The sequence below is a fragment of the Rhinoraja longicauda genome, chromosome 1 (genome assembly GCF_053455715.1).
Source record: "Rhinoraja longicauda isolate Sanriku21f chromosome 1, sRhiLon1.1, whole genome shotgun sequence".
NCBI classification, from domain to species: Eukaryota; Metazoa; Chordata; class Chondrichthyes; order Rajiformes; family Arhynchobatidae; genus Rhinoraja; species Rhinoraja longicauda.
The window spans coordinates 80,649,588-80,676,538 of NC_135953.1; the positions used below are offsets into that span (position 1 = coordinate 80,649,588).

A 26,951-nucleotide genomic window follows, 5' to 3' on the forward strand; every position below is an offset into this window, starting at 1 on the left:
GCCTGGTGTTCCTGTACTGAGGTGCTGGCAACCAGGATGTCGTCTAAATAAATAAACAAAAAGGGTAAATCCCGGCCCACGCGGTCCATCAGTCGTTGGAAAGCCTGTGCCGCGTTCTTTAAACCGAAAGGCATACGCAACCATTCAAACAACCCGAACGGAGTAATCGTTGCAGTTTTCTGTATGTCCTCTGGTCGCACCGGGATCTGGTGGTATCCTCGCACCAAATCGATTTTGGAGAACACCACCGCTCCTTCCAGCCCAGATGAAAAGTCCTGTAGGTGCGGTATGGGGTAGCGATCAGCCGTGGTGACAGCATTGAGACGCCGATAATCGCCACATGGTCTCCACCCCCCAGATGCCTTGGAGACCATATGTAATGGCGAGGCCCACGGGCTGTCAGACTGACGAACAATTCCCATTTCCTCCATCTTCCTGAACTCTGCCTGTGCCACCACCAGTTTGTCTGGCGGTAGCCTCCTGGCCCGAGCGAAAACAGGAGGGCCTTCGGTGCGGATGTGATGGACCACGCCGTGCTTGGCCGAAGACGTGTCGAAACGTTGAATGAGCAGCTCTGGAAACTCCGCCAGAATCTCAGCATACGAGTCGGGGGCCGCGACGACGGCCTGGACAGTAGGGCTGGGCGAGGAGGCGATTGTCGGAGCGACGTGCTCATCTTCGGCGGAGGGTCGGAGGTCGTTACCGCGGACATCAGGGACCAGTGAAAAAGCCCAGAGAAAATCTGCTCCCAAGATCGCTTGTTTGACGTCGGCTATGATGAATGGCCATTCGTACGTGCGGAGGCCTAACACAAGGGACATCTTCCGTATACCGAAAGTGCGAATTGGGCTGCCATTAACCGCGATGAGGGTGGGACCTGTCTTACCCGATCTGGTTTCGAGGTCGGTCGGCGGCACTATACTGACGATGGCTCCCGTGTCCACCAAAAATTCTGTGTCCGTGAATCGATCATGGACATAGAGGCGCCGGTTCTGGCCAATCGTAACTGCCCCTATGTACGATCGGCCGAGGCATTTCCCGCGAAGGTACAAGGTGAGCGGCAGTTGCGGGATTCGCTACCCCATCGTAGGTGATAATAGCACCAGCCGCGCTTGTGCGGGTCTTTTTGGCGGGCTTTCGGAGAATTGGCGGGAGACGTGGCGCCATCTTGCCGTCGCTGTGGCGTGGTCACTGATGTCGAGACCTTGTTGATCGAACCGCTTGCCTGGTCCTTTGCCTTGTTTTTAGCCGCTATGAGCGCGTCCGCTTTCGCTGCATATGCTTCGGGGTCCTTAAAAGAACAATCCGTGAGCAGCAGTCGGACATCCTCAGGAAGCTTCTCGCGGAATGCCTGTTCGAACATAGGGCAATCCGTATGCTCACCGGCTAGCATCATCATTTCGGACATGAGGACGGAAGGCAGTCGGTCTCCAAGATCCGGTAGGTGCAGAAGTCTTGCCGCACCACCATGCTTATTAAACCCGAAGATTCGCAGTAATACTTTCTTCAGGGCCTCGTACTTGCTTTCCGCAGGTGGATTAACGATGAACCGCATCACGCGCGTGGTCGTCTCCGATGATAGAGCGCTGACGAGGTAGTAATACCTCGTGGAGTCGTCCAATATCTTCTTTATATGAAATTGAGCTTCGGTGTGTATAAACCAAGATTGCGGTGCGTGCGTCCAAAACCACGGAAGGTGAACGCTTACCGCGCTTGACTCCGGTGTGCCCGGCGCGGCCATCGCCGACGAGGCGTCGGGTCCCTGCATAGTCGGTGATCGTCCAGATCACGTCGGGGTCACCAATATGGCGAGTCCGGAAACTTGTTGGTTGTAGAAGAAGTTTATTGCAGCCGCAATATTCGAATACAGAGTTAAACAACAAGGTAAAGGACAACCATCAAAAACTTACTGTCTTCTTCGAAGACTTCGCCGAACTAACTATTTCGGGCGCCAAATGCGCACATGACATCGCTGGCCAATCAGCGATGTCGCTCCCTGGACCAATCCCCATGGTCGCGTTCACACGTGACCTCGCTGGCCAATCCGAGGGTTCGACGACCTGGACCATTCTCTATGGTCGCTACACAGGCAAATATTATGATGAAAAATTGCAACAAGTATTTAAAACACAAAACCAAAAGCCAATGATGAGTGTGGAGGCTTCATTGTTCTGGGCCTATATCTATCCTTTCATTTCACAAAATGCTGGAGTAACTCAGCAGGTCAGGCAGCATCTCAGGAGAGAAGGAATGAGTGACGTTTCGGGTCGAGACCCTTCTTCAGACTGATACCTTCGATTTGTACCAGCATCTGCAGTTATTTTCTTACTCTATCCTTTCATTGACATTTCTAAAACAAATAATTTGGGGGTTGCTATATTGGTAACTTGATGGACACAAACTTGTTACCAAATTTCTTACTTTACAAAAGTAACTGTACGAAAATATTTTATTCAGAATAGAGTTCCATGACATTTTGAAAACAATTGTGGAAGATGTGATCCAAACTCAAAGCTCACTTGTATCTCTTTGTACCCAATAAAAATATCGCATTGTGTGTGTTTATAATATCGGAGAAACGCATGTTTCCTTTGGTTTCATTTTTTAAAATAAGGAAATGTGGGAAGAAGAAAGTCGTTATCAAAGATACTAGAGGAGCAAGATAGATCACTCGACTCTAAAAACTGTAGTAGATCATGGGTAAATTTCAGCGCCATTTTAGTAGGCAGATTCTGTGTGCTAGACTGGGCAGTGTTCACAACTTTCTGTGATTTCTTCGTATATAAAATGTTTGCAAACAATTAATTTTTGTTCAACTTCTTGGATAGACAATAGACAATAGACAATAGGTGCAGGAGTAGGCCATTCAGCCCTTCGAGCCAGCACCGCCATTCAATGCGATCATGGCTGATCACTCTCAATCAGTACCCCGTTCCTGCCATCTCCCCATACCCCCTCACTCCGCTATCCTTAAGAGCTCTATCCAGCTCTCTCTTGAAAGCATCCAACGAACTGGCCTCCATTGCCTTCTGAGGCAGAGAATTCCACACCTTCACCACTCTCTGACTGAAAAAGTTCTTCCTCATCTCTGTTCTAAATGGCCTACCCCTTATTCTTAAACTGTGGCCCCTTGTTCTGGACTCCCCCAACATTGGGAACATGTTTCCTGCCTCTAATGTGTCCAATCCCCTAATTATCTTATATGTTTCAATAAGATCCCCCCTCATCCTTCTAAATTCCAGTGTATACAAGCCCAATCGCTCCAGCCTTTCAACATACGACAGTCCCGCCATTCCGGGAATTAACCTAGTGAACCTACGCTGCACGCCCTCCATAGCAAGAATATCCTTCCTCAAATTTGGAGACCAAAACTGCACACAGTACTCCAGGTGCGGTCTCACCAGGGCCCGGTACAACTGTAGAAGGACCTCTTTGCTCCTATACTCAACTCCTCTTGTTACGAAGGCCAACATTCCATTGGCTTTCTTCACTGCCTGCTGTACCTGCATGCTTCCTTTCATTGACTGATGCACTAGGACACCCAGATCTCGTTGAACTCCCCCTCCTCCTAACTTGACACCATTCAGATAATAATCTGCCTTTCTATTCTTACTTCCAAAGTGAATAACCTCACACTTATCTACATTAAACTGCAATTGCCATGTATCCGCCCACTCACACAACCTGTCCAAGTCACCCTGCAGCCTTATTGCATCTTCCTCACAATTCACACTACCCCCCAGCTTAGTATCATCTGCAAATTTGCTAATGGTACTTTTAATCCCTTCGTCTAAGTCATTAATGTATATCGTAAATAGCTGGGGTCCCAGCACCGAACCTTGCGGTACCCCACTGGTCACTGCCTCCCATTCCGAAAGGGACCCATTTATCCCCACTCTTTGCTTTCTGTCTGTCAACCAATTTTCTATCCATGTCAGTACCCTACCCCCAATACCATGTGCCCTAATTTTGCCCACTAATGTCCTGTGTGGGACCTTGTCGAAGGCTTTCTGAAAGTCGAGGTACACCACATCCACTGACTCTCCCTTGTCAATTTTCCTAGTTACATCCTCAAAAAATTTCAGTAGATTTGTCAAGCATGATTTCCCCTTCGTAAATCCATGCTGACTCGGAATGATCCCGTTACTGCTATCCAAATGCTCAGCAATTTCGTCTTTTATAATTGACTCCAGCATCTTCCCCACCACTGATGTCAGACTAACTGGTCTATAATTACCCGTTTTCTCTCTCCCTCCTTTCTTAAAAAGTGGGGTAACATTTGCTATCCTCCAATCCACCGGAACTGATCCTGAATCTATAGAACATTGAAAAATGATCTCCAATGCTTCCACTATTTCTAGAGCCACCTCCTTAAGTACCCTGGGATGCAGACCATCAGGCCCTGGGGATTTATCAGCCTTCAGTCCCATCAGTCTACCCAAAACCATTTCCTGCCTAATGTGGATTTCCTTCAGTTCCTCCATCACCCTAGGTTCTCCGACCCCTAGAACATTTGGGAGATTGTGTGTATCTTCCTCAGTGAAGACAGATCCAAAGTAACGGTTTAACTCGTCTGCCATTTCTTTGTTCCCCATAATAAATTCCCCTGTTTCTGTCTTCAAGGGACCCACATTTGCCTTGACTATTTTTTTCCTCTTCACGTACCTAAAAAAACTTTTGCTATCCTCCTTTATATTATTGGCTAGTTTACCCTCGTACCTCATCTTTTCTCCCCGTATTGCCTTTTTAGTTAACTTTTGTTGCTCTTTAAAAGAGTCCCAATCTTCTGTCTTCCCACTCTTCTTTGCCGTGTTATACTTCCTCTCCTTAATTTTTATGCTGTCCCTGACTTCCCTTGTCAGCCACAGGTGTCTCTTACTCCCCTTAGAGTCTTTCTGCCTCTTTGGAATAAATTGATCCTGCAACCTCTGCATTATTCCCAGGAATACCTGCCATTGCTGTTCTACCGTCTTCCCTGCTAGGGCCTCCTTCCAGTCAATTTTGGCCAGCTCCTGCCTCATGCCTCCGTAATCCCCTTTGCTATACTGTAATACCGACACTTCCGATTTTCCCTTCTGCCTTTCCATTTGCAGAGTAAAACTTATCATGTTGTGATCACTGCCTCCTAATGGCTCTTTTACCTCTAGTCCCCTTATCAGATCAGGATCATTACACAACACTAAATCCAGAATTGCCTTCTCCCTGGTAGGCTCCAGTACAAGCTGTTCTAAGAATCCATCTCGAAGGCACTCTACAAACTCTCTTTCCTGGGGTCCATTTCCAACCTGATTTTCCCAGTCTACCTGCATGTTGAAATCTCCCATAACCACCGTAGCATTACATTTTTGACACGCCAATTTTATCTCCTGATTCAACTTGCACCCTATGTCGAGGCTACTGTTTGGGGGCCTATAGATAACTCCCATTAGGGTCTTTTTACCCTTACAATTTCTCATTTCTATCCATACTGATTCAACATCTCCTGATTCTATGTCACCCCTTGCAAGGGAATGAATATCATTCCTTACCATCAGAGCAACCCCACCCCCTCTGCCCACCTGTCTGTCTTTTCTATACGTTGTGTACCCCTGAATATTCAGTTCCCAGCCCTGGTCCTCTTGTAGCCATGTCTCAGTGATCCCTACAACATCATACTTGCCCATGACTAACTGAGCCTCAAGCTCATCCACTTTATTTTTTATACTACGCGCATTTAAGTACAACACTTTAACTTCTGTATTCACCTCCCCTCTCACATCGGTCACAATTGGCCCTGCCCTTAATTTCTTTTCCCCTCTAGAACTTCTGTTCCCATTCTTCCGAGAGTCTTTTGCAATATCTCCTGTATTCCCTTTTTTTACCTCATCTTCATATTCACAATTTGTCAACCCCTCCCCCCCACTACTTAGTTTAAAGCCACAGGTGTCACACTAGCAAACCTGCCTGCCAGAATGTTTGTCCCCCTGCTGTTAAGATGTAACCCGTCCCTTTTGTACAAGTCACCCCTAGCCCAGAAGAGATCCCAGTGGTCCAGAAATCTAAATCCCTGCTCTCTGCACCAGCCCCTCAGCGATATATTCATACCCTCTATCTCTCTGTTCCTGGCCTCACCAGCACGAGGTACCGGTAGCAGTCCAGAGATAACCACCTTCGACGTCCTACTTCTCAGTGTTTTTCCCAACTCTCTAAACTCCCGCTGTAGCACCTCCTTCCTCTTCCGCCCGACATCATTCGTGCCCACATGCACAACGACTTCAGGTTGATCACCTTCCCTCACTAGGATTTTCTGAAGCCGGTCCGTGATGTGTTGAACCCTGGCACCAGGGAGACAACAGACCATCCTCAAGTCCCTCCTGCTGCCACAGAATATTCTATCCGTCCCTCGGACGATGGAGTCACCGACCACTACGGCTCTTCCTGACTTCGGTCTCCCCTGTCGAGTATCCTTGCCAACAGGTCCGCCACTCGGACTGCAAACGTCTTCTGCCCCGACAGTTCCCAAGAGGGTATACCTATTTGCAATAGTTGATAGTTGTCATTTATAACTATTTCTTGAAGAGTTGCTGCTTCGTTATCTTTAAACTTTGGATGTTACTGATTGAATATTTGCGTTAGAGATCCACTGATCAGGCCAGTTGATCATATTTAATGAACTATTTTTCTTTGCTTTCTCTGTTAATTTTAATTTCACCTCCACGAGCTGTATCTCTTTTTGTTTTATTTTAAAAAGTCATGGAAGCAGAGATGAGGCATTTGCAAACAATAGAACTCTACTGTATCCACAATATAATTGAAAAGACATTTAACTTTATACTTAGAGCCATGAAAATTTGAATTGGTGAATTGATTAGTTAAAAACCCTTGACACCCACTAAAATGACCAATGTTGCCTGACGTGGTACAGAAGCATGAATCCAATTCAAATAGACACAATGGTGGAGTAAATCACCAGTCAGGCAGTATCTCTGGAGAAAAAGGATGGGTGATGTTTCAGGTTGGGACCCTTCTTCAGACGAGGGGGGGAAGGTGAGGAGCTGGTATGAATCAGGACCTGATCTTTTCATTGGTTAGCTGATATGCAAAATAGTGCAACCCATTATATCTCGCACACAAAATGATGGAAACCTTACCATGAATGACAGAAATAAAAAGTGTTATCCTTGTTTACGAAATTCATTTTTGAATTATGTAAAATTGAAGGGGGTTGGTGCAATATACTGCTAATCCACAAATGTGTCGTTATGAGATATTCACATTTGAAAAATCCATAAATCACAAAAAACACAAGAAGGTGTCTATGTTATTTGACCAACATATCGGTTGAATTTAAATATGATTTTTTTACAGGTTGCAGGGTAGTGGGTAAGGATTGTGTTAATGCATGTAACTCATTTTTCACCAAAGTGAGGGTTAGCACCATATTGCACCGACCCCCTCAATTATATGTTAAATTCAAAACGAAACTATGGTAGTACTGTACATTATTCATGTCTAAAGCTAGCACTTCTGTATCAGCGTAGGTATGTATATATTACATTTTATTACACTAATATAGAATGAAACAATATCTTGACATGTGTTCATAGTTATTTTATTCACAATATTAGGATTTCTGGAAATACGTTTGATTGTCACTGATTGCGAATGTGCATGGGTAGGCCCTAATGAAATGTATGACAGTGATGATGATAGGGAGAACCATGCACTGAGAAGTGTGTGCATGACTGATTATATATATATATATATATATATATATATATATATATACACATATATCGAGAGAGAGAGAGAGAGAGAGAGAGAGAGAGAGAGAGAGAGAGAGAGAGAGAGAGAGAGAGAGAGAGAGAGAGAGAGAGAGAGAGAGATTGAAAGAAAATGGTTGCTAAACAGATAATTAGAGGAAATCGCATATATGTGTATGTACATATATGTGTATGTGTATATATATATATAAAATATATATGTATATGCATATGCATAAACCATAAAGGTCGAATCGCCTTTATGGTTTATATACATCATGTGAAAAATAAGATGAAGAGAGAAATAGAGCGTTGCTTTAAATCAAAGTTGCTTCCGATCCATGAGAAGGAACTTTGAGATTTATTTATCTCCATCTTGCCTCTCACAAACACACACACACACACACACACACACACACATATATATATAAGTTAGACGACTGCATTGGTGCTACCTCTTGCACCCATGCAGAACTCACTGACTTCATACACTTCACCTCCAATTTCCATCCTGCCCTTAAATATACCTGGACTATCTCTGACATCTCCCTCCCGTTTCTGGACCTCACCATCTCCATCACAGGAGAAAAACTAGTGACGGACATTTATTACAAGCCCACCGGCTCGCACAGCTATCTGGACTACACTTCTTCCCACCCGGTCCCCTGCAAAAAGTCTATCCCCTACTCCCAATTCCTCCGTCTACGCCGCATCTGCGCCCGGGATGAGGTGTTTCAGACTAGGGCTTCCGAGATGTCCTCGTTTTTCAGAAAACGGGGCTTCCCCTCCTCCATTATAGATGAGGCTCTCACTAGGGTCTCTTCTACATCCCACAGCTCCGCTCTTGCTCCCCATCCCCCCACTCGCAACAAGGACAGGATCCCCCTCGTTCTCACCTTCCACCCCACCAGCCAGCGGATCCAACATATCATCCACCAACATTTCCGTCACCTACAACAGGACCCCACCACTGGCCATATCTTCCCATCCCCTCCCCTCTCTGCGTTCCGCAGAGACCGTTCCCTCCGCAACTCCCTGGTCCACTCGTCCCTTCCTACCCAAACCACCCTAACCCTGGGCACTTTCCCTTGCAACCGCACGAGATGCAACACCTGTCCCTTTACCTCCCCCCTCAACTCCATCAAAGGACCCAAACATTCTTTCCAGGTGAGACAGAGGTTCACCTGCACCTCCTCCAACCTCATCTATTGCATCCGCTGCTCTAGATGTCAACTTATCTATATCGGCGAAACCAAGTGCAGGCTCGGCGATCGCTTCGCTGAACACCTGCGCTCGGTCCGCATTAACGCAACTGATCTCCCGGTGGCCCAGCACTTTAACTCCATCTCCCATTCCCAGTCTGACCTCTCTGTCATGGGCCTCCTCCAGTGCCATAGTGAGGCCCGCCGGAAATTGGAGGAGCAGCACCTCATATTTCGCCTGGGCAGTTTGCGGCCCGGTGGTATGAACGTCGACTTCTCCAACTTCAGATAGCTCCTCTGTCCCTCCCTTCCCCTCCTCCTTCCCAGATCTCCCTCTATCTTCCTGTCTCCACCTATATCCTTCCTTTGTCCCACCCCCCGACATCAGTCTGAAGAAGGGTCTCGACCCGAAATGTCACCCATTCCTTCTCTCCCGAGATGCTGCCTGACCTGCTGAGTTACTCCAGCATTTTGTGAATAAATCGATTTGTACCAGCATCTGCAGTTATTTTCTTATACTAAGTTACATTTGTGCAGAGTGTGTGTTTGAGCAATACAAGGGAAACTGCACAAAGCAGGGGGCTGGGGAAGAAGGATGGGAGGGAAATGGGCAGAAACAGTAAGAAATAATAAAATCAGAGAAATTAAGCAGGGGTAAAACATTTAAAAATAAAAATAACAAAAAAATGTTAGTTGATCGATGAGATATTTTCTGCATTTTAATGGTATCTTCACACCCCACAACTCTGATTACACTGCGAGAGGCAGAGTGAACGACGGGTTTTGTACACTTCAGTGCAGGCGATTTCAACGGAGTGGTCCGTCTTGTTCCTCTAGTATCTGTGGTCGCTATTGGTTGCAGTGAGTCCTCCAGAGAGAAGGTGGTGCTCGAGGCTGAGGGAGCAGGTTCTTCTTTCAGTCAATGTTTGCACTGACAGTGTCGCTGCAGCTCTTCATCTGAGACAGTGTCAGTGACGGCGTGTGTGTCAGGGCAGGGAGGGAGGGACTGGGCCATCTTGTGTGTCAGGCAGGCAGGGAGGGAGGGGGGAGGGACTGGTCCGTCGTGTGTGTCAGGCAGGGAGGGAGGGACTGGTCCGCCTTGTGTGTCAGGCAGGCAGGGAGGGGGGGAGTGGTCCGCCGTGTGTGTCAGTCAGGGAGGGAGGGACTGGTCCGCCGTGTGTGTCAGTCAGGGAGGGAGGGACTGGTCCGCCGTGTGTGTCAGTCAGGGAGGGAGGGAGGGGGGAGTGGTTCGCCGTGTGTGTCAGGGAGGGAGGGAGGGAGTGGTTCGCCGTGTGTGTCAGTCAGGGAGGGAGGGACTGGTCTGACTTTACAGCGAGAGGGAAGTGGCAATGGCAGCAGCTCGGAAAGTTATCGTGTACGGAGGAAAGGGCGCCCTGGGGACCAAATGCGTGGAGCTTTTCAAATCAAAGAACTGGGTAGGTAACTAAAGCAGGGACGAGTGTGCTGTGGGCCCACGACCAACGCCGGGACAACACGGCCAGGGAGGGGGCAGTGAAATCAAGGCTCGAGGAGGGAGCGCGCCTTTGGCGGTTGGTTGGGGACGAGTGGGGCCACGGCCACGGCCACGGGTGGGTGGGTGGGTGGGTGGGTGGCCGGGTTGACAACTGAGCCCATCTGTTTCACGGTGCTGTCACACACACACAGTGCAATAATTAATCTCTGTTGCAGTGGGTCGCCTCCATTGATTTCACTTCCAACGAAGACGCGAACGCGAACATTATCGTGAAGACGAGCGAGTCCTTCACTGAACAAGCTGCACAGGTAACGCCGGCCGCAGATACAGATGACAGGATCTCCCCACAGATATATACAGAGTAGGTGGCAATTGGTCCAGACATGTGCAGAAGGCGAGAGTATAGTTTACACCCATCCTACATCAACTAGGCACAATTTACAAATTTACCAAAGTCAATTAACCTACAAACCTGTAGGTCTTTGGAGTGTGGGAGATCCCGGGGAAACCCACGCCAGTCACAGGGAGAACATGCCCGGTACAAACTCCTTACAGACAGCACCTGCAGTCGGGATCGAACCAGAGTCTCTGGAGCTGCAAGGCAGCAACTCCACCGCTGCACCACTGCCGTGACTATAGTTCCTCATAGTTTCGGGCAGAAAAGATGACAGGTGCTATTTACCTGTACAGATGGACCAGATGACAGGTGTCACATCCAATAAAGGTACAGCAGCTAATAATTGCAGTGGGTATGTAACAATTGGTAGGGGTACCTGCAGCTACTTCTGACAGGTATATCTGGAGCAAAGGATTGAGCTGAACAGATGAGGTAAAAAAAAAAAACCCTAACTGACATAAATAATAAGGTGGATATGAACATAGAAGTCAGGAGCACGAGTCGTTTGGTCATTGCTAGGTCGTTTAATAAGATAAGGCTAATCTAATTGTAGTTTTAACTTTGCACCCTGTCTATCCCTGGTAACCCCTCACCCCTTGCTAATCAAACACCCATCTTCATCTGCCTTAGAAATATTCAAAGAAAAGACTTCCACCAGCCTGTGAGAAAGAGAGCTCTGAATTCATACTTCATCTCTGTCTTACATATGCAACCCCATTGTTTTTTAAACAGCGATTACTAGTTCTAAATTCTTCCAGGAGAGGAAACATTCTTTCCCCATCTATCATCTCAGAACCTTAAGGTGATTTGAGTATTCATATATTGAACATTAAAGTCAATGATAACAGTTTTGCATGCCGTTCTCATTTCAATAGGTTACTGGAGAGGTTGACAGTCTTCTTGGGGAACAGAAGGTGGATGTCATCATTTGCGTAGCAGGGGGTTGGGCAGGTGGCAGCGCCAAGGCAAAATGTAAGTGTGTATTATATACACCTATGCCATTCATTCATATTTCATATTTTAGCAGATTCAAGGGATCTGGGGAGTAGGCAGGCACGGGTTACTGATTGTGGATGATCAGCCATGATCACAAAGAATGGCGGTGCTGGCTCGAAGGGCCAAATAGCCTCCTCCTGCACCTATTTTCTATGTTTCTATAAGGAAAATATTTTTATCAAAATGGATTTCACTAACATATAAAGATTTCGCTTCAACATATGATGTCAAGTTATAATTTTTTTAATTCTTTCATAATGTTTTATCACTTGCACCTTGGGTCAGGAGTATGAATTCATCTGGGAAAATTCCTATTTTTAACATGGTACCTGAACAAGGGTGTGAGTGCCTTTGGGTTTATTGATCTCAGGTTTACATCATCTTAGATCATATCTTGCTTTATCTTTTGGATCACGTGTGCCCCAGATAATTTTGTATACTTAAAGTGACTAGGCTGTAATACCTGTATACTTTAGAATTGGAAATGCTGGAAACACATAACTAGAATTAATTAAAGTGTAAAATTAATTATGGACAGATGTAAACACAAAATAATATGGGTATGAACATGTCTGTCCCACAATGTGTAGGTAATGAGGGGCTCAAATGTTTTCTGAATCTCGGCTCCACAGCCTTGCATTAACGAAGATATTTCAGCTGTACCCTTGTATATTTCCATGGTGCTGTTAAGTGAAGATTGATCTTGTAGCAATGTTTAGATATTTTGGAAATATGGTATCCTTTTCCTATGAATTTTTGGTGAATTCTTCCAATGCTTATTTTTTAGCATAGTCAATCTTTGCCTCATGCAAAATAAAATTTGTTGATGATTTTTGTTATTTTATTTCTCAAAGCTCTTTATAAAAATGCTGACTTGATGTGGAAGCAGAGCATGTGGACATCAACAATCTCCAGCCATTTAGCCACAAAGTATCTGAAAGATGGTGGCTTGTTGACCCTTACAGGAGCAAGTGCTGCCTTGGATGCAACACCAGGTGAGTAGATCTTTCCTTGTTGACCACATTAGCTAACTTTATTAACATTAGATCATTAGTCCTAGCGAAAAGATATGCCTCAAGGTATGTCTACTTTGAAGATTTTCTCCTCCTTTAATCCTCGAGGTATGCTAAAATATGGTTCTGTAGCTTTTTTTTGTGTAATGAAAAGTGCCACCATAGAGCGATTGGAGTTTCCTTATATTTAGTATACAGATACATTTATATAGTGGAATGATTGGATATAAGAGTGAAATTAGTCATTAATTCACTAAAACTCCAGGTGCAATTTCCACATTAGATTGTAAGTTGCATAACATGAAGTTGCATAACATGAATTTCTTAAAGTTTATTTTAGTTCTAAAAGAGGCCTTTAACGTTGTGACAGATGGTAGTAAAAAAGTTTCACATGATAGCCACATTCTAAACAATCAGTGTATTTGAAAAAGTACAATGACTGGAAGATTTGCTGAACTGCAATCTTTAAGCCTGAGTGCTTGGGGGAAAGGAGTTCTGGAAGAGCATGCTTCCCTGTGGAATTTCCCTATGCAGGCACCCCATGCTCCTGATGTTCCTCCTTCTCAATGCTGGAAAAGCACCTTTTCATGAAGTAGACCTTAGCTTTCTTTAGTTCACATTGAACTTTATTAACATTAGATCACACCACTTTAATGAAAGAGGACTAATTAGAGAGCTCATTCGAAGAGCCATCGCAGGAACTCTTAAGTTGAATGCTCTCCTGCGAAGTTGTGAAATTTTGTGGCTGCTTGCAATATTTTCCAGCAATAGTCCCATTCATTTCAACAACTTTAATGGAATTGAATGTGTCCTGGTGAGAATGACAGGCAAATGCTTAATACCAAAAGCAGAAGCCAGCTTTCTCTCTTTTGTCTTTGGATCCACGGCATAATGTTTTGGCGTGATTGTGATCAAAACCATGTGTATTGCTGCTGGTGAGAATGACAGGCAAATGCTTAATACCAAAAGCAGAAGCCAGCTTTCTCTCTTTTGTCTTTGGATCCACGGCATAATGTTTTGGCATGATTGTGATCAAAACCATGTGTATTGCTGCTGTGTTGTTGCACATGCACTAACCTGAAGGTAGCTGTTCCCAACTTTATTTTATTATCAAATTCATATTTGCTCACCATATTGGTCCCTGCTGAGTTTACTGTGTGAAAATGTATTGTACTTGTCTACAAGCCGATAATACAATCATTAATTAGAAACATAGAAACATAGAAAATAGGTGCAGGAGTTGGCCATTCGGCCCTTTGAGCCAACACCGCCATTCAATATGATCATGGCTGACCATCCACTATCAGTACCCTGTTCCTGCTTTCTCCCCATATCCCTTGATTCCGTTAGCCCTAAGAGCTATATGTAACTCTCTCTTTGAAACATCCAATGAGTGGCCTCCACTGCCTTCTGTGGCAGAGAATTCCATAGATTCACAACTCTGGGTGAAAAAGTTTTTCCTCATCTTAGTCCTAAATGGCCTACCCTTTATTCTTACACTGTGACCTCTGGTTCTGGACTCCCCCAACATTAGGAACATTTTTCCTGCATCTAGCCTATCCAATCCCTTAAGAATTTTGTATGTTTCTATAAGATCCCCTCTCATCATTCTAAATTCCAGTGAATATAACCCCAGCCGATCCATCCTTTCATCATCTGTCAGTCCCGCCATTCCGGGAACTAACCTGCACTTCCTCAATAGCAAGAATGTCCTTCCTCAAATTAGGAGACCAAAACTGCACACAATACTCCAGGTGTGGTCGCACCAAGGCCCTGTACAACAGCAGTAGGACCTCCATGCTTCTATACACAAATCCTCTCGTTATGAAGGCCAACATGCCATTTGCTTTCTTCACTGCCTATTGTACCTGCAAGCTTACTTTCAGTGATTGATGTACAAGAACACCCACGTCTCGTTGCACCTCCCCTTTTCCTAATCTGACACCATTCAGATAATAATTTGCCTTCTTGTTCTTGCCACCAAGTGGATAACCTCACATTTATCCACATTATACTGCATCTGCCATGCATTTGCCCACTCACCCAATCTATCCAAGTCACCCTGCAGCCTCATAGCATCCACCTCGCAGCTCATCCTGCCACCAAGCTTTGTGTCATCCGCAAACTTGGAGATGTTACATTTTATTCCTTTGTCTAAATCGTTAATATATATTGTAAATAACTGGGGTCCCAGCACAGAGCCTTGCGGCACCCCACTAATCACTGCGTTAATTGTATATTAATGATTTGGATGATGGAATTGATGGCTTTGTGGCCCATTTGCAGAAGATGCAAAGATAGGCAGAGGGACAGTTAATGTAGAGGAAACAGGATGTCTGCAGACGGACTTGCACAGGTTGGGAAAGTGGGCAAAGAAGTAGCAAATGGAATACAGCGTAGCGGTCATGCACTTTGGTAGTAGGAATAAAGTTGTAGACTATTTTCTAAATGGGGTGAGGATTTAGAAATCGGAGGTGCAAAAGGACTTGGGAGTGCTTTGGGAGTTAGTATTCATTTCAAGAGGACCAGAATATAAAACAGGGATGTAATGCTCAGGTTATGTAAGGCACTAGCCAGACCACATTTGAATGAATGAATGAATGAATGAATAAGTTTATTGGCCACGTATGTGCATATAAAGGAATGTGCCTTGGTGCTCCCCTGACAAATTTGGGTGTTATTGGGTATTTTCTAAGAGTGAGATTGATAGGTTCTTGATTAGTAAGGGTGTCAAAGGTTATGGAGAGAAACAAGGAGAATGGGGTTAAGAGGGAAAGAGAGATCAGCCATGATTGAATGGCAGAGTAGACTCGATGTGCTGAATGGTCTAATTCTGTTCCTATGACTTCTGAACGTTATGAATTTATGAAGCCAAATCTAAATAGTTCAAGGTTAAATGAAAAATTAATAAAACTGCTGATGCTGGAAATCTGAAATAAAATTAGATAAAACTGGAAATACTCAGGCACTGTCTTCAATATATTTTGTTAATCTTACCTGCCTTCAAGCTTTGAAGAGTACTGCAGAGAAAATAAATGTACTGACAATATAATGGAGGATCCACGGATTCTTAAAATCATGAAGTAAGTCTTGTGAGCTGGAAAGGTTGACATTTTGTTTCATGTTTATTGAAGGCATGACATTATACTTCAGAAGTACATACTATTTTGGTCTTTTGATGGTCATTCCGGAAGTTCCAGCCAATTAATTTCTAATTAAATTTTCAGGAGCCGAGTTGAGATGAGAATGAACATGCGGGTTATGATTTGTGCGGAGTTGTTTGGTTTGACCTTGTGTCTAATCAACAAAGTGAAGAGCACTGTTGGGGCCAGTGAACTGTGACTAGTTTCCTAATGTACACTTTCAATAATCGATTAGTCACTAGTTTTACTGCTGGGTCTGGAGGAGTTGATTCTTTGAGAAGGGAATGCAGAGACTGCTCATTGTTGCATTAGATTATTCTACCCTTTGGGAAGCATTAAAACTTGAATGTTATTGGTCTTGGTTTCCAAACAAAGTCTTGCCATTTCTTTAATAATGGTAAATATAATGGTAAATTTTAAACCATTGATGAGTTTTAACTTTATTAATAAACTTTTTACTATTCCTTGTGTAAAGATTTTTTGTTTCTAAATAATGCTTTAATTATTTTTGGGTTCGTCTTGAATTTGCTTCTTCTAGTTTGCATGTCATCAACCGTAATGATTTTGGGATGTATTGCACTTGCCTCTATCACGATTATTGTACATTTATTTGTGTGTTTTCTATTGATAGACCAGTAAAGCTGTAGCAAGTAAGAATTTAATTGCTCCGCTGCTGGGACATAAGACAATTAGACACTCTTGACTCAATCTGGCAATTTAACAGGGAACGGTTAGCTCTCTATCACTGTCTGTACAGCTTGCCTTTGATTTTCACGCCCACATGTTGAAATACAGAATTCAGAGATGAGCTGGAGGTCAGATGCAGCTCCCTTGACCTTCTGCTCTACCATTAGACGTCACCGAGCCAGACGCAAACACAGACTTCAGGGTTGCTGACCCCAAATTTATTAATTTTGTTTATCTTACTTTGCAATCAATTGGTAGTCATTGAGTCATGTCACCATAGTCTTCTTGGGCACCATTAGTCAAGGAATTGAGTATAGAAGTTGGGACATAATATTATGGTTGTACAAGACACTGGTGAGGCTGCACGTGGTATATTGTGCTCAGTTTTGGTCACCCTCCTCTAAGAAAGATGCCTTTAAAGTGGAAAGAGTGCAGAGAAGATTTGTGAGGATATTGCAGGATTTGAGGGCCTGAACTACAGGGAAAGATTGGGCAGGCTAGGACTTTAATCCTTGGACTGCAGGAGACTGAGGGCTGATCTTATAGTTTATTTACCCATGTGGAGAATAGATGGGGTAATTGCACGTTGCCTTTTTCTCAGGGGAGGATAAGCAAGAATTAGATTTATGGTGAGAGGGGAAATATTTAATAATAAATAGAGAGGAAAGCTTTTCACAGAGAGAGTGGTGGGTATATGGAACAAGTATCCAGAAGAAGTAGTTGAAGCAGGTACATTAATATGCAAAAGCCGTAGACAAATGGTACTAGTTTAGATGGGGCTTCTTGGTTGGCATGGATGAGTTGGGCTGAAGGGCCTGTTTGTGTGTTGTATGACTCTGACTCTAAATATCGTGGGTCCAAATTCCTGTGGAATTCTCACCATTTTCCATCCCTCACCAGTCTCTTAATTTTTAAGCACAAATTAAAGACTTTCTCTCTGACTACGTTTTGACCCTCCGTTCTAACATTTTCTCATTTGGGTTTGTAATCACAAGTTCCTTGGGAATACTTCTGTGAAGCACAACAGTAAGTTAAAGGTTTGTTGTTAATACCTACTTTTATAGTAAACAATGCTTTGTCGATTCATGATGCTATTTTGACCAAGAATAAAATGTCTGGCGTTTCTATTAAAAATGCTAAAGATCAATTTTGATGATTTTGTTTAATTAGGCATGAGCAATTGTACTTGATCGGCATGTTTTGGGAAAAGGTTCCTGTGTTCTGAAAAATAGTGAGGTGTACAAGTTATAATGAACTACATAACAGTAAAATGGTGAAAATTAACAGCTTGATTTCAACATGCAAAACCACCAAGATTGAGAATATAATGTGAACTTGCAAATGGCTTGAATATGCCTGGCTTCTGTGGTTTGTCGTCTGGTCAGACCATTCATCGAATGAAGCAGGATTATTGTGGGTATTCTTGCACACATTCCTGGTGCACACATCCAGGAATAAAACTGGCGGAGTAATATCAATTTCCTCATCCTCTCCCTATTTGATAGAATGAGAAAACGATTAAAAGGTAAAATTCTAGTTAATAATTTCTTCAATGTCCAACCTTTGAATTTTCTGATCAGTCTTAATATTTAACACTTGTCTTCCAAAAGGTATTAATGTATCCAGGACCATTCACTGAAGTGATAACCTAAAAATGAAAAGCACATTCTGAATGCCTTTGAAATACTAACATTGGAAAAGTTTAAAAAAAGTTTAATTGACTGTTCCTCCCTTGAATGAATGGAATTAAAGTGACATTTAATTGGAAAATTTCCATAGGAACAAAATATATACAAAGTCTCTCTGTGCTCAGTTGTAAATTGAATTCAAAACAAGTGTTTCCCTGCTGCATCCACTTTTTCCTCTGTGCCTATGATATAATTTATGGGCTAGGTTGTTGCAAGATGCAGGTTTTACCAAACTCCTCCATTTAACAGATTGTGGGTCCTCATCCTAACACTTTACAGTCAAATCTGCCATGTTAAAAATGAATGAATGAACAGGCAAAAGCAGAAACAATACACTTGAGCAGTTTTACAATGTAGTAGTTTATTTTTAATTTTTATAATTATTTCATACAAAATCTGTTGATAACCCATTACTAAATTAGATGTTAGTGATTGGTTTGTTTAAAGAACCAATTTCTGGTGTTCCCAGTTTCTCTAAAAAACATTGGACTGGATTAAGGTTTATTTTTAAACCCATCTGTTTCCCATTTAGGAATGGTAGGCTATGGCATGGCAAAAGCAGCTGTACATCAGCTGTGTCGGAGTCTGGCTGGAGAGAACAGTGGACTGCCATCTGGATCTTCAACTCTTGCAATTTTGCCGTAAGTATCAGGTTCACATTGGACATGATACCATTCCCTGAACAGTCAGTGAAGAAAATTCCTGTTACATCTCAAAATAACACTTTGCATTAGAGACGAGTAGAAACAAGGAACAGCAGATGCTGGTTTACAAAAGAAGACACAACGTGCTGGAGTGGCTCGGCTGCTCAGGCAGTATCGCAGGAGAACATGGTTAGGTGATGTTTTGGGTCAGAACCCTGCTTCAGACCACTGAGTTTGAAGAAGGGTCCAGACCCGAAATGTTCCCTATCCATGTTCACCTGAGATGCAGCCTGACGAGCGGAGCTACTCCAGCACTCCGTGTCTTCCTCAACACTTGGCATTATTTGACTAGATTAGGAGCTGATGCATTGTGTGCTATCAATGTTTATTTTCCAAGTCTGAATGAAATATTTGGAGGAAAAACTTCAAATATTTAACTCCTGTTTAAATATGCCTTTTTATTGTCGTAATTGCATTATTCCACATCTCTGACATGGCTATGCTTGTACAATGATTTATTTCCAGTATTATTACATCCTTGGGATCAGTGCATTTCTGGGTTTCATTTGGCGATTAGCTTCTATTACCTCCTTTTGACCCTCCGAAGAACAGAATAAGTCTCTTCTGATCTGTTAATACTCTTGTGTGATCATTTTGGTTATTGATGCTGTCTTGAGCTTATTTTATTTAATCATAAGATCTTTCTCTCCTGGCATCCTGTACTGCACAAAGTCTTGCTTGCCTAGCGCACTGTGTTTACTCACCTGCATTGTCTGCTAGAGCTTCAGATTTAATATCCTCACTCGTATATTAATAATAGCCCTTTATTAGCAAAGATGTTATAAAGGTGTCATTTCTTGTTATTTACAGAGATGTTGGAATGTTTCCTTTGTCCTTCTCTGTCTTGGCAATTTTCAATCATTAGGTGTTGGACATTCCTCCACCTTTTTTAGTATTTTCCACTCTCATCACTTCACCTTTTGCTTTTGAGGATCTGGGTCCTGAGCTTCAGAATTTCCTCTGCCTTTTTCACCTCCCTCTCTATGTTAAGGACCTTCTTTAAAACCCTGATCTTGTCCAAGTTTGAGTCATCTCTGGTTATATATGTTTGACTCATTGTCCACTTTTGATTGATTACACATCTTTGAAAGATTTTGCAATGTTACCAAACACTTGAAACAGATCGTTGTTAAGGCCTTGGAGGATTAATTTTACTGGCACATGTGGCATTATCCGGTAATTATCGGGTACTGGAGGGTTATTGGCCTCAAGCTAGCTGAGTATTTCCAGAATCTTGTATTTTAATTTCATTTGACTTTTTATTGCTTTTGCATAAAACATTTCTCAATGGGAATATTTTACCCACACATTTAAAAAAATATTTAAATATGCAATCATGCTCAAATCCTTTTTAAATGTCATCGTAAAATGTTTCGGAGATACTGTACATCAACTGCTTATAGTTGGAAGTGTAGATTTCGGGTGTAAATTGTTCTAAATAAGATCCGATGACAAATTAAAAGTAAATAGGTGCCACAGAAGAAAGAATGCACATATTGAGATTGCTTATTGATCCTTTTCTAGGTTCTGTGCAGTTCTCTGTTTTATCTTTACAATATTGGCCAATTCTGTGAATGCTTACATCCTCCTGTGATCTTAGAACAGATTGCATTTGATTTTAACATCGCTATCTGTAAAATAGGTTACTTTATACATGTTGACCAAACAGCAGCTCGTAATCAGGAATGGGAATAGTCTGTACTTTGTGCATGGCCTCATCCTGCTCCTAATTTGTGGTCTCATCCATCAGTCTTGTCAGGAAACCTGCATCTTTCTATCTTTGCCATGCAAATACAGCAGGCAAAACAACCAAATTTACTGTGTATGTAATTCAGGCTAAAACATCAGAGTAGAGAAAATAGAATTGAATTGATTTTTTGATTTAGATGGCCAAAGGAAGATGAAAGTGCGTGTTTCCTTTTAAATTGCCAATTTCTAGGCTAATTGGTATTATCAGACCTTCACCATGGTAACATACAGACATAAAATACATATGACACAAAGAGCTTTCAGTTCAATTTAATTTATCTTTCAGCGTTACCTTGGATACCCCCATGAACAGGAAATCAATGCCTAATGCAGATTTCAGCTCCTGGACACCATTAGAATTTGTTGCTGAGTGAGTATCCAGCTGGTTCAATTGTCTGTAATCATTTCACATCAGTACGCTGCTGTCTGTTTTTTCTTTGTGTCCAGACTCCAGTTGAGAGGTTTGTTTGTCTAGTTTAGCAAGGGGCAAATATTCTGCACAGAATTATCAAGGATAACTGACCCTTCTGAAAAACATTTCCATCTTTGGCGATTCATTGACAGATAACTGAGCATCTCGCAGAAACTAATACCTTTTTATGTCAGTGACAGCGAGTGAGAAAGCCAAATGAAATTATGCTTTATTGTTTAAGCTGAGATCTTATTACTGAAAAGTAATAACTTGGTAGTAATCAACATCTTATAGCTACAATGTAATTTTGAGAGAATTACACTGATAATGAGCATTTTGGTATTGTAAACCATAAAAAAAAATATTCAGATAGTTTATTTTGATAATAGTCCCTTTATATATAAAAAGTAGTTAAGCTCTTCCTTTCAAATTCGGTAATTTAAGAGGGAGATGTAAATGCAATGCACCTGTATTTGTGAATCTGCCATATTCACGGCTGATTCACGTATCTGCTTGGAGGATGCTAATGACAACCGGGACATCAAAGACGGCTTTGATCCTCTGTCCCCAGTATATACTTTTTTAGGCTCAGAACAATGTTTGCAAACAGATAGTATTTAACCTTCCTTGTAGAACTGGAGCATCCTATATTCCAGCTGATACTCATATTTCAGCTGAAATCACTGAACTCAACATATAAGAACATAAAGTGAGAAATTAAATCAGACCTTGCTGGATGGGCTGTGGCTCAAGTTCCACATTAGTCACCAGGAGATTTGTGCTGTAGATTCATCTTACCCTGTGAAATATACTTTATAAATGTGAGATAAGTTGTTGATTAATTGTGCTACCATGTACATCAGCCCCCACCCCAACCACCATCACCAAGCCCACTAAAGGGAAGAGCATTCCCTCTCATGTCCAAGGATAAATCTCAATTTTGATATAAGAAATATTTATGCCCACTTACTGTATTTGTATTTTATTTCTACACATGTTTATAACATAGAAACATGGAAAGTAGTTGCAGGAGTAGGCCATTTAGCCCTTTGAGCCAGCACCGCCATTCAATATGATCATGGCTGATCATCCAAAATCAGTACCCCGTTCCTGCTTCCTCCCCATATCCTTTGATTCCATTAGCCCAAAGAGCTATATCTAATTCTCTTGAAAACGTCCAGTGAATTGACCTCCACTGCGTTCTGTGGCTGAGAATTCCACAGATTCACAACTCTCTGGGTGAAAAAGTTTTTCCTCATACTGTTGTGGTCTGACAAGAGATTTAGCATTGGCTTGGTTACGTCGCCTGTTTCACATGTATGCACATTGCACAGTAACCATGCATCCTGATGCACTGTCTTAGAGCAATATTGCATACGGAAGGTGAACTCTGTGCAAAAGCGTGTGTAAGTATTATAATCAATTCTGCTACACTTTAAGAGGGAATTTCCTCGGGGCTTCTGCCATAACTTTGGCAGAAATCCTATTTACATTAAGGGAGGGACAAAATGCCTTCAGGAAATTTGGCCCACGTTGCTGAAGGCACCATGCAGTTTTGCAGTGTACTTTACAACGCAAAATTTAAAATCATACAGTGAATTTCCCATCCAAATGAGTGAATTTCCCATCCAAATGGAGCAGTCCTAAAGAATGTACATGGCATGCAGTGCTGTTCAGTTATACCGTGTGCTGTTTGCCATGCCGTAATGCTTATATTCCCTTACTGTGGAACATTATGAGCTAACACTGTGGAGCTCCACAAGAGATGCACCACTACACAGAAGAATCTTGGCAAACATTGAAAATATGTGTTTACAAAACAATTCATTGGGTTCATTGTATGTTGCAAGGCATTGAACAACTTAAGGTGCATTATCTGTGATGCTGCCCAAAATTAAAATACTATAGATCCTGGATATCTGAGATAAAGACAGGAAATGATGGCTCCAGCTTCTGCGGAGAGAGAAACAGAGTTAACATTTGAGGCATTTCCAGCTTGTTAAAGATAGATTTGGTTGCAGCAAATAAGAATATCTGGCAAATGCTCATGATGCAATCAGAATGAATTTGAAGAAAATGTCCTGTGCCACATTTAAGCTTACCCTCATCAGGCTTCTGAACCATTGTACATGGAATTACGAAACCATAAAATTATGAAATTGCTGGTTAACGAGAACATGACTGGTTCATTTAGTCCATGGCATTGTTTAGTATTATCTTCTCCATTGGAGCAGACTGCACCAATCCCATATTTCTGCTCTTGTGCATTGTATATTATCCTTTTCCTACTTTGGGTTTGATCTCTGGTTACTGGTTCCCTTCATCGGGTTTTTTCCCATATAGCAATTTGATCATTGCATTGTTGTATTTTGTTTGGTGAACAAGAGCTATTAAATGAAAGATAACTTCTTTAACGCATTTTATAGTCATGCAAAGATGGGTCAAAGTCTCCAATTGAAAACTGGCAAACCTTCTCCAATTTGAACAGATCAAAGATTTCAAATGGGACGGTCTCCTGGGTTAGGGGCGGAATACAGTAATCCTGGATCAATCTCATATGTTTGATTCACTGAATTTACTTTTTATGGATCAATTTTGGGACTTGTCCCTTACTATATTACACAGAAATTTGCTAATGTTAGAATAAAACTTGAAGGTATGAAGAAATCAGAATTGTTTGAAAACTGACTAACATTCATTCTCAGTCTTGGCAAGCCTGCACTCTGATCTTTTGGTGTTTTGAATAAACTATTCTGTTTTACATTATGAGTGTTACTTTTGTGTAACTTTTCCAGAACCTTCTATAAATGGACTGATAAAGCTACCAGACCTGCCTCTGGAAGCCTTATTCAACTTAAAACGACTGGAAACAAAACTGAACTAATTCCTGCTCAACTCTGAGATGGAAATTCCAAATGTAACCACACAACATGGATTTAATTATTTTTGTGAATTGCCATTTAATTTCAATAGGAATCAATTGATACCAATGTTAGTGGGATGTATGTATGATCCAAATACTGTATTGCAAATTTCTCTCCTCAGTGACTTGCCCAATATTTTCCTTTTGTAATGCTAGGACTTACTTTATCTCTAACCTACTGTTTTTGTAGCATTATTTGAAATCAGAAAGTAGAGAATGTAAGATTATCTTCACTGCCTTGCATTAGCTTTCTGATGTCATGTTTACCAGCAATCTCAGTGAACACTCAAACATGTCATGATGGTGTTTCCATAATAAACCCTGAACGATTTACAATCTACAAATTATTTGTAATTGGTTTAGAACTAGACTCAAACTGATGGTGCAAGCTCACATTTCCAAGGCTAACAATGTCCTCGCATTTGATTGGATTCAGAAGCTTGATTCAAATCTCTGTTTGCAACCTCTCGGACAATTGGAATGATTTTGATTTGATGCTGTTTTTATTCCAATTTCAATTGGAAGCACTCATGTCCTTGAAGTTGTCCGAGTCGTAGATAGAGATTTTGGTCTGCTTTGTCCATAATTCTCAGTAGGAATATGACAAACATTATTTACTTTAAGAATAAAAAATATTAAATGATTTAAAATGTAATGATCATGTCAGATAATGTAATTTAATATTGTTTGTGATTGTAATATGTGGTTTATGTACATGATTATCAATGCAAATGATTTATCTGAAAAGTTGACAGTAAAACTTAGGAATTATGTTGTTTTCTTTATTTTACTGGGGTATATGCAAAACAAACATGTACCACACACACACATGTGACAATAAAGTATCATAGAGATTTTCCTTTTATTCTTGAATCCATTAATTCCCCACGGCTGTTTTCCCACGAAGAGGTGGTGGAAGTAAGTTAATGCCAAGTATTTATTCGACTCCAGAAAAGGTCACCAGGAGATGTCGGATGGATGCTTTGCAGCAATTGCCCTTTAATTGTTTCCTTGTGGCGGGCCGAGTCATTTTGGTTTTGAACCATCATTTGTCTGACTCGAACTCACGCGTGAATTGGGCGTGGGTCGTCGTGTGTGGGGGGAGAACAAAGGTATTGCGGTTAGAATTTGAACTCGGGGATGCGCGTGTGAGCGATGGAGCTGTATCTGTTAATTATTCAATGGAGTGTTTACACAACACGTGGATCTCCACAGTGGTGACCCCGATGATGCAAAACAGCCTATTTTAGATTGTATCATGTCTGCAGCCGACAACCCAGACCAGCAGAACAGGTTTGATCAAACTGCCCGCTTTCTGGACATCACAGCCCCACGTGTGGTTTCAACAGGCTGAAGCCCAGTTCCACATCTGCCAAATCACCACCGATGCCACCAAATACTACAACGTGGTCAGTGCGCTGGACCAGGACACCGCTGGGCGCATAATCCATTACCTTCGCCAGCCGACGGCAAGTACGAGGACCTCAAAACGCTCTTCATGCAGGGTGCGGTCCCGCTCCCGACCAAGGTTGACGCCATTCGCAAGTTTCCCAAACCCTCTACGGTGAGGGGACTCCGGTGAGGGCCCTCCGGTGAGGGCATGGTCAACTTCTACCACTGCTTCGTGCCAACAGCCGCCAGGATCATGCAACGCTGTTCAAGGCCCTGGCCAACAAGCCGAAAGCTCGTTTGGGATGAGGCAGCCACGTTCGCGTTCCACAATGCCAAAGAGGCATTGGCGACGATGCTGGTACATCTGAGGGCCAACGTGCCAACAGCTCTTACGTTTGAAGCATCTGGCATAGCTGTGGGCGGAATGCTGGAACAACTGATAAATGGCAGCTGGCAGCCCCTCGCTTTTTTCAGTTGTCACCTGAGACCCCCCCGAGCAGAAATGCAATGCTTCCTCGCGCTCTACCTGGCCATCCGGCATTTATGCTACTTCCTCGAGGGCAGGGATTTCACAGCTTTCATCGACCACTAGCCACTCACATTTGCCTTTGCCAAAGTGGCAAGAGCAACCGGGTCGCAGATGTGTTGTTCCACACCGCCATCAATGCCATCCACGCTTTGGCCCGGGTGTCGATTACACGGCCGCGGCAGCCGCACAGCGAGAGGATGAGGAGATGCTCGCCTACCGCATCTCCATCTCAGGCCTGTTGGAGGATGTGCGATTCGGGCCCGCTGACCAAGCTCCTTTGTGACGTGTCTACCAGACAGCCAAGACCCATCATCCCCGCGGCCTGGCGCTGCTGGATTTTCGACATGGTTCCTGGTTTGGCTCACCCTTCTATCCGGGCAACAACGGCACTGATGGCAGCCAAGTTCATGTGGCATGGGTTATGCAAACAGGTCGGCAACTGGGCCAGGGCGTGCATCCCGTCAATCCTTAAAGATTCAGTAACATTTCAAGGCACTGCTGCAGAATTTAGCCCTGCCACACAGGCGATTCGACCACATCCACGTCAACATCGTTGGACCGCTGCCTCCATCTTTTCTCCATCGTGGACCGATTCACGAGATGGCCGGAAGCCGTCCCGCTCTTGGATACCTCCACTGCGACGTGTGCACATGCCCTCACTGCCCACTGGATCGCCCGCTTTGGTGTGCCGACGGACATCTCCTCCGATAGAGGTGCGCAGTTCACCTCCGAGTTGTGGTCAGCAATGGCCCACCCGGCTGCTTGGCACTAAGATGACCCACACTACGGCCTACCACCCACAAGCAAACGGCCTTGTGGAGCATTTTCACCAGCACCTGAAGGCATCCCAAAAGGCACAGCTTACGGGCCCGGACTGAATAGATGAGTTGCTGTGGGTCC

At 43.1% G+C, this 26,951-nt stretch overlaps 1 protein-coding gene across 1 annotated transcript; it reads left to right on the forward strand.

Annotated features, from left to right (window-relative positions):
* Positions 1 to 10,236: 10,236 nt before the first annotated feature.
* Positions 10,237 to 24,987, forward strand: LOC144594442 (dihydropteridine reductase-like). The gene is made up of 7 exons (XM_078400927.1): positions 10,237 to 10,380; positions 10,634 to 10,726; positions 11,691 to 11,787; positions 12,666 to 12,806; positions 18,875 to 18,983; positions 21,082 to 21,165; positions 24,003 to 24,987. The coding sequence occupies exons 1-7, from the start codon at positions 10,294 to 10,296 to the stop codon at positions 24,106 to 24,108; spliced, it is 717 nt and encodes a 238-aa protein (XP_078257053.1). The 5' UTR covers positions 10,237 to 10,293; the 3' UTR covers positions 24,109 to 24,987.
* The last annotated feature ends 1,964 nt before the right edge of the window (positions 24,988 to 26,951 follow it).